The 8,338-nt window shown below is 34.9% G+C and overlaps 1 protein-coding gene across 1 annotated transcript in view; it reads left to right on the top strand.

Moving 5' to 3' along the window:
• The first annotated feature begins 3,691 nt into the window (after positions 1-3,691).
• The window catches only part of LOC107758038 (transmembrane gamma-carboxyglutamic acid protein 4-like), a 5,515-nt gene continuing 868 nt past the window's right edge, over positions 3,692-8,338 (top strand). Inside the window, exons 1-3 of the mRNA XM_016575679.1 lie at positions 3,692-3,977; positions 4,284-4,447; positions 5,221-5,248. Coding sequence (XP_016431165.1) covers positions 3,878-3,977; positions 4,284-4,447; positions 5,221-5,248 — 292 coding nt within the window. The 5' untranslated portion in view covers positions 3,692-3,877. The remainder of the gene's footprint in view (positions 3,978-4,283; positions 4,448-5,220; positions 5,249-8,338) is intronic.

Raw genomic sequence — 8,338 nt, 5'->3', positions numbered from 1 at the left:
GTGAGCGTGATTTCACCAAGTACAACATGTTCCTGGATCAACATCCTTGTTGATCCTGGAACAACATTCCAATCAACCAATCAGAATTGAGGGATATCTTTTCAGGAAATTTCAGTTTTAGGCTTATGATCAGGGTTTGGTGCTTCTACACCCTTGTTAATCAGCTATCATTTCCCACTAATTTTAGGAATACATTTTGGGTATGGTTAGGTTCAGGGGTAGGGATTGGGTTAAGTCTGTATTTCTGGACAGTAATGTTGATCCGGGAACATGTCTTACTTGGAAAAATCACGGCGATCCGAGACCCGGGACCCGACCTGGTCTGGAAATAATGTTTGATTGTGTCGATGACATAGTTTCTCCAGTAGGTGGAGATAAGTGACTGTTAAAAATGTATTTGTCACTGAATCATTTATTCAAGAGATTCATTCAAAAATGCTGATTCATCCAGTAATGAAACAAGTGTTATGAGTTTATGAGTCATTGAATCATTCCTTAAAACCACTTTTTCATAATTCTTTTTTTTTTTTTGGCGATTTTTCCTTTAATTGATAGGACAGTAGTTAGACAGAAAGCGAAGTTGGAGATAGAGGGGGGATGGGATCGGGAAAGGTCCGCAAACTGGGACTCGATCACAGGACGCCCAAAGCGCTAGCGTTGCCCACGAGGCTATCGGCGCCAACCACTTTTTCATAATTCTAATATTAAAAATTGGTTTATTAAATATATTTATATTAAATAGATACTTATTTATTAAATAGAGAGTATTTATTAAAAAGTAGTTAGTATAAGATTTGTTAAGAATTACAAAATATACTAGTGTCTAATAAATAAGTACTAGTACCTAATGAATAACTTGGATCTATTAATATATAATGAAAAGTAATAGTATGTATTCAATAAGTTCTAGTATCTAATGAATACTGAATAGTTGATATCTGAATGGCAGATACCCATAGAATTCAATGGTAAACATTTGAAATGTGTTACTAGTAACAGTAGAATAACAGTAGTCACTATATTTCAATACACTTACATATCTAATAAATATGAACTAGTATCTAATAAATAAGTACTATTAGCTAAAGAATAAGCACTAGCAGCTAAGTAGCCTACTAGTACTTAATGGAATATATAGTAGTTAGCTAAAAAAAAATAGATCAATAATAATAATAATTACAAATAAATAAATAAATACATACATACATAAATACTAGTAGCATTAAAATAGATTCTAGTAGGTTTCGGATTAAATGTTAAAACAGCTTGCCATAGTATGCCGCTGCAACAGTGTCCAGACCCCTGCTGAAATAGTGCAGCCTATTACTGTTCAGTTAGCACCAGTCTCCAGGAGGAGCACAAATACATCACTACTGTTAAACTGGGGACTTTTCCTGGCTGGAGATCATCTGGGTGAGGCAGAGGAGGAGTTGCTTTCCCCAGAAAGCATAGATATGATGCGATCAGGTTACAAAGTGATGATGTTTGTCTGTGCTGTTTGATATGTTCAAGATATTTATAAAAATGTATTTATTTTTTGCAGTCTCCATGGAGCATGAAGTCATCTTATCATCTGCATGGTAATGCATTGAGAGCCTTGTTGATGTTTCATAGATGACATGACCATACATATGGTTCTGGCAAATGTTTTTTATAGTTAACAACATGTGCTTCTGTACATTTAACAATGCTCTTGGAAATTGTTTGAACCAGAAATAACTGAGGTTAATTACAAACATGCAGTCTGTAATTATATCCTGCACTCTTCAAGGGTCAGAGACAGTGCTTTAGTCTCCAGTTTACAATCTAAATTTTAGATGTCAGCTTAAGTCTGAAGACTGGAAATTGTCATTTTTCTCAGTATACGCAAGTTTGTTTTTTTCTTTTCTACTAGTGGTTTTCTCTACTTGTGTTGGCTGTAAATAAATAAATACATACAGTACATACTTTATTTATTTATTTGAGCTAGTTGAAAAATAACATAACTAAACTAAAATAACTAAAAATGACAAAAACTCACAACAAAATTAGTAAAACGTCAACTAAAATTAAAATGAAAACCAAAAATATAAAAATAAAAAACAATCCCATTTTTTAAAATAAAAACCTATAATAGTATCTCAGTGATATTAAAATAACAGATTCAAACAAGAGTAAACTATATGCTATAAAATAAAGGTCAAAAGTTGTTTTCAGGAAATAATTCATTAATTAATTGTTGCTCATTAAAAAATGGTTTAATACTTTGTGTTACTATTTCCATTTCGTTTTATAGAATGTTTTGATTCACACGATTATGAAAATTAAATTAAACATTTACTCAAAGCTTTTATACAAGTACTGTGGACAGCAAGTTTTCATTGCCATCTAGTGGTTCATGAAAGTAACATCCACCTGTGGCTGGATAAATAAACAATAAAACCCAAAATAAGAAAGAAAAAGGAAAATCTGACACCATTTACTCCGCCTCAAGCTATTCCAATGCTGTATGAATTTCTTTCTGCAGAACACAAAATTATATATTTCGACAAATGTGAGTAACCAAAGATTTGATGGTCCCTGTTGACTTCATTTGTATCCTTTTTCCATACTGTGGAAGCCAATGGGGTCCATCAACTGTTTGGTTAATCATATTCTTCAAAATAAAATTTCAACAGAAGAACAACTTGAGGTTGAGTAATGTTTATTTTTGGGTAAACTATCCCTTTTTTTCGAATTTTTCGTGTATATACCTTCCTTAAATGCGAATATGAGATTTGGTAAACAAACTAAAAGGTTAATGTATCCAAGATCCTTGTCTCTGTTTTTATAAAATATAATAATGTCTTCACAGTGATGAAACCCGATTTACTAAAGTTAAAATCAAAATTACAATCAAAACTGTCTTCAACATTACAAAAATGACAAACATCATGAATGTCAGCATGTTTAGCACTGACAGGATAGATGTAAAATGTTAATGTAAACCTCATTTACCTCGTTTGTAATAGATATGTGAAAGCACCCGTGCAGTTTCGAATGTCTTCACAGTGATGAAACCCGATTTACTAAAGTTAAAATCAAAATTACAATCAAAACTGTCTTCAACATTACAAAAATGACAAACATCATGAATGTCAGCATGTTTAGCACTGACAGGATAGATGTAAAATGTTAATGTAAACCTCATTTACCTCGTTTGTGATAGACATGTGAAAGCACCCGTGCAGTTTCGCGTGGGAATAAATTAAGAATCCTACTATGGCGAAGCCAAAATGACAATATTCTTTGACATGTTATGAGAGCATACAGTGACGTGATGGTTTTTTTTTTTCTTTTCTTTTTTTTTTTCAGTCACATAAATTTGAAAAGCTTTCTGCGAACCAGGTAGGCGTTCTACGCAAACGTCATGTAACGTAATAAATATTCATGAGCTAATCCTTCGCCATAGTAGGTTGGTTTGGATTTGTTCTCGTTCTACTCTCACTCCCTCTAGGTAAAACGATCGATTATTCAGGTCTGAGCGTGTGTGTGTGTGTGTGTGTGTGTGTGTGTGTGTGTGTTGTAAACAGAAACTGTCATTTCCTGGAACACAACAAATGACATTTCGTCCAAACCACGAATGTCTTCAAGTGCTCTCTGGAAATTAATTAAAGTTTAACGCTAACTTTAATCTCTGGCAATATAAACTATCATTGAAAGGTAAGTAATTTGATAGCTTCCTTCACATTCTTTCGATTTCGACCATTAAAACTGAGACCTTTTTCCTATTAAAATCGAATTGGAATTTCAACTTCTGAAATAACACAATATGGGTGTGTGTTTGTGGAATTCAGTCTGTCGTTCCGTGTCGTTGAGTAGCCCGGTTTTTGTCCTTTTCCCCCGCAGTTGACTAGAAATGCTTATATTTGTCCTCCTGCTGTGTCATTTCACTTTATGTGGACACTGTGCGTGTGTGAGAAAAACCCTTCAAATATCAGCAGATCAAGACAGTAAAGGTGGGCATTTTGTTTTTAAACACAATAATGAAAGCACATGCTCCTATTAAAATAGTATCATGATCTAAGATAGGATAGGATATGATAAGTGTAGGTTTATGAGACTTAGCCTATTATAAGGTAACTTTAATGATATCCATTACTTTACTTCATTGTATTTTTATGGTTATGTTCAGATGTACTTTATATCTCTATCAAAGTATATCTCTATCTCCATCGCTGTTTCAATATATGTAACATTACCTTTGATTATTGCATGACATTGTATTTTCAGTCACATTTGACATATTTATTGGTGCCTTGTAGTGTTTGTTGTGGACCAGGAGGCCAACACATTTTTAGGACGCCACCTGTTGTTCAACCGCTTCGACTTTGAGATCTTCACCCCAGGTAATCTAGAACGTGAGTGTTTCGAGGAGATATGCAGTTACGAGGAGGCTCGGGAAGTCTTTGAGAATATCCCTGAAACAGTTGAGTAATCCCATTATTATTCTTGACTAATGAATTTTATTCATTACACAGGCTGCGACAACCACTCCTAGTTAAACGACATTGTCATGTGTACTTGCCCATGGGTTGGATTTGGGCAGACAACTCTCATTTTTAGGCAGTACAAATGAGGATGATGATTAAAAAGTGATACCAGAGTGTGTTTGGAGCGACACACTCCCTTCACTCCCAACATATGATTATCAGTGCTTAATACACCTGTCTATCTACAACCTCAGTTAGGAGTGTCAATGGTCCATTTGAGAGATAGGTGGCGGTAATGCACTTATATGTCTGCGATCCGCTGTAAAGCAAGAAGAAGACTCGTCAGGTGCCGGCTGTCGATGACGCGCTCAGGACAGTTCAGACATTGTAGTGAATCAGAGGTAAAAAACGATATAAATACTGTTCAGTTTCTTGCACAGACCGATCGTTTCGTGTCTTTACACATCAATGTATCGTCACGAGCCGCAGGGTTTAATTTGGTTTTGTTTGTGTATGTTTTGTTGACTCTCAAATCCGTGATTCCCATTCACTTCCATTATATGACTGACAGACTGCAACGGTTTGAGTTAAAAATCTTCGTTTGTGTTCTACTGAAGAAACAAAGTCACCTACATCTTGGATGCCCTGGGGGTAAGCAGATAAACATCAAATTTTAATTTTTGGGTGAACTATCCCTTTAACAAACCACCCATTTGTTAATTTCATACTGGACATTAATTTAATTCACATTTAATTTTTGATTTGACAGAATGACTTTTGGAGGAAATATACAGAGGGTGAGTTTTTGTCATGCATACACCTGAATGATTTACCTTTAACAGAAACTGCGAGAAAAAACACACTGAAATCTTTTCATCTTCTCAGTCAAATGTTTATCTACTAAAAGAAACCTGTTCATCCAGAGTTCTTAGCATATTATTTTAATATTCCCAGTTCACTAAAGTTCCACTTCTTTTTAAACCACTTCTTCATTGTGCCGTTGAAAATGGTCTTTTTTTGCTTTCCGTTTATGTGTAATCCTTTACATGTACACTACCAGTAAAATGTTTGGAATTCTTACACTCTAAAAAATGCTGGGTTATTTCAACCCAACTTTGGGTCAAATTTGGACTAACCCAACTTTTGGGTTAAAAATTTAATGTAAAAATTTAACCCAACAGCTGGGTTAGTCCATATTTGACCCAAAGTTGGGTTGAAACAACCCAGAATTTTTTAGAGTGTAAGATTATTTGAATGTTTTTAAAAGAAGACTCTTAAACTCACCAAGATTTAATTTATTTAATCCAAAATAGCGCACACAGTTAAGCTTTGCTACCTTGACAATGCAGCCTGTTCAGTAACATAATAAAATACAGTCAGTCAAACATATGAGAAAAAACACACTGCTCAGTTCAAATATGTAGTTAAGTCTGCCATTAAGCGTTATCACCATACCGCCGTGATGTTATGCAAAACATTTTGTTTTACGTGGATATTGGAACGCCAGTGAAGTGGGCTACATAATAAATAAAATTATGCAAGACCATGGCTTCCGAAGGTAAGGCTTTGTGAAGCACATTCTCTATGTTGAGAATTATGAGAATTATCCTAAGAGTTTGTCATTTACTGGAGAGACTGTTTGCAATGTTTCGCCTTTTAAATTTAGTTCATTCAGACGTCGATCCAACCGAAGCAATGCCTCTGTGATCATCCGGAGACTGGAGGAGGTCTCTCTGCATCCTATTCCTCACACAGGCTCAGATGCCAGCCCAGATGCGCATGCTTTACCTTCTTATGAACAGGCCGTCGCCATCGCCATCAATGGACCACATGATGCCCCACCGCCACCGTATCCTGGGTACCAACACGCCTTTTCATTTATTCTATTCCCTTATGTAATCTGTTTAATTTTATTATTATGTCATTTAGTTGCTTATTACCACCCAATTAACGTTTCTTCAAAATAAAAAAAACAATATAAGGTATGTTAATTGCCAAAACAGGCAGCAATTCATAGTTAATTGTTTCGCTCAAGAGCAGAGTTGTAATCACTGTCTGTTTCTAAATGCTAAATGAAAGGAATAGTTCACCAAAAAATTCAGTTTACTGAGACTTTACCCATCCTCAGGTCATCCAAGACCGTCAGAATGAGAGTCCAAACAGCTGATAAAAACATCACGATAATCCACAAGTTATCCACACCACTCCAGTTCATCAATTAACATCTTGTGAAGTTGAAAGCTGTGTGTCTGAAAGAAACAAATCCATCATTAAAGTTCTTTTTCTAAAAAACAAATTTTTGTAATATATGCGTAGCGTATTTTAACCATGCAGCAAACCTTTTTAAATATTTTGATAAATTACTGAAAAAAAAATAATAAATGACTTTTTAAACCTAAACGGTCGGTTAACCGGTTAAAATGAACATCCCTAATCAGAACAGATTTGGAGAAATGTAGCATTACATCACTTGCTCACCAGTGGATGCTCTGCAGTGAATGGGTGCCGTCAGAATGAGAGTCCAAACAGCTGATAAAAACATCACGATAATCCACAAGTAATCCACACCACTCCAGTCCATCATTTAATGTCTTGTGAAGTTGAAAGCTGTGTGTCTGAAAGAAACAAATCCATCATTAAAGCATTTTAATTTCAAACTTTCACTTCTGGCCGAAAATATGAGTCCGTAATCTATAATAATGTTTCCTCTAGTGGAGAAAGTCCATCCATCGTTGTTCTTTCACATCAAAATCCACCAACATATTTGTTTAGAACTATTTTGGACTGGTTTTGCCTGTAAACAGTGCTTGATCTGTGCATATTTCTCTCTTGATTCAGAAGACACACTTTTTGACTGGAGAAAGCAATATTATGGATAGAGGATTTGTATTTTAGCAACGGTTTGAAGTTTAAAACATCTTAAGATGGTAACTGATGGACTGGAGTGGTGTGGATTATTGGGATGTTTTTATCAGCTGTTTGGACTCTCATTCTGACGGCACCCATTCACTGCAGAGGATCCATTGTGAGTAGAATTTGTGTATATACTGTATATAATCAGTATTTGGTGTACATTTGTGAGAACAAATTCTGTGATCAGCACACCAAAAACAAGATTACCTCCTCTAACGTCATGGCACTTCTGTCAGGCTGTGTTGTTTGCACTAAACCTTGTGCATATAGATAAACCAATTCTGTTGCTTTCGTCTTATTTAGGGATTTCATTTCATTCTACTGGCATGAACACCCAGCTTTAAAGGGCATTTTGCCAAGCGGTTGATACTGTACAGGTTTCTGGAGGCTGAAGCATCCCTTTGATGCCTTTTAAATGATAATGGCTGGGCTCTAGTGTTATCATCATAGGGATATTAATAGACTTTATAATAAACTTTCTTTATTTGAATATTTTTGTATCTTAGTGTTGTCTTGTTACATTTTGGTGGATGATGAAAATGCTTGCCATAGTAATCACTAAAGCTATTATACCAAAATAACTTTTAGGTACAATGATAATACAATTTCAAGTTCTATGGAGAGTCAGATATTGTTTGCAAATGTTAGGCAGGTTAATGTGTGTTATGAAAGTGTTGGGTAACTTACATTGGTAACGTTTTAGAATAGAGAACACTTATTCACTATTAACTACGACTTTTCCCTAAATAAATTCCTAATTTGCTGCTTATTAATAGTTAGTAAGGTAGTTGTTAAGTTTAGGTAATGGGTAGGACTAGGGATGTAGAATAAGGTCATGTAGAATAAGGCATTAATATGTGCTTAATTACTACTAATAAATGGCTAATATTCTAGTAATATGCATGCTAATAAGCAACTAGTTTAAGGGATAGTTCACCCAAAAATGAAAATTTGATGTTTATCTGCTTTCCCCC

This window comes from Sinocyclocheilus rhinocerous, unplaced genomic scaffold (assembly GCF_001515625.1).
Source record: "Sinocyclocheilus rhinocerous isolate Xijiao unplaced genomic scaffold, SAMN03320098_v1.1 scaffold82, whole genome shotgun sequence".
NCBI lineage: Eukaryota > Metazoa > Chordata > Actinopteri > Cypriniformes > Cyprinidae > Sinocyclocheilus > Sinocyclocheilus rhinocerous.
Note: the sequence above shows the minus strand (reverse complement) of the source record. Positions and strands in the feature narration are given on the sequence as shown.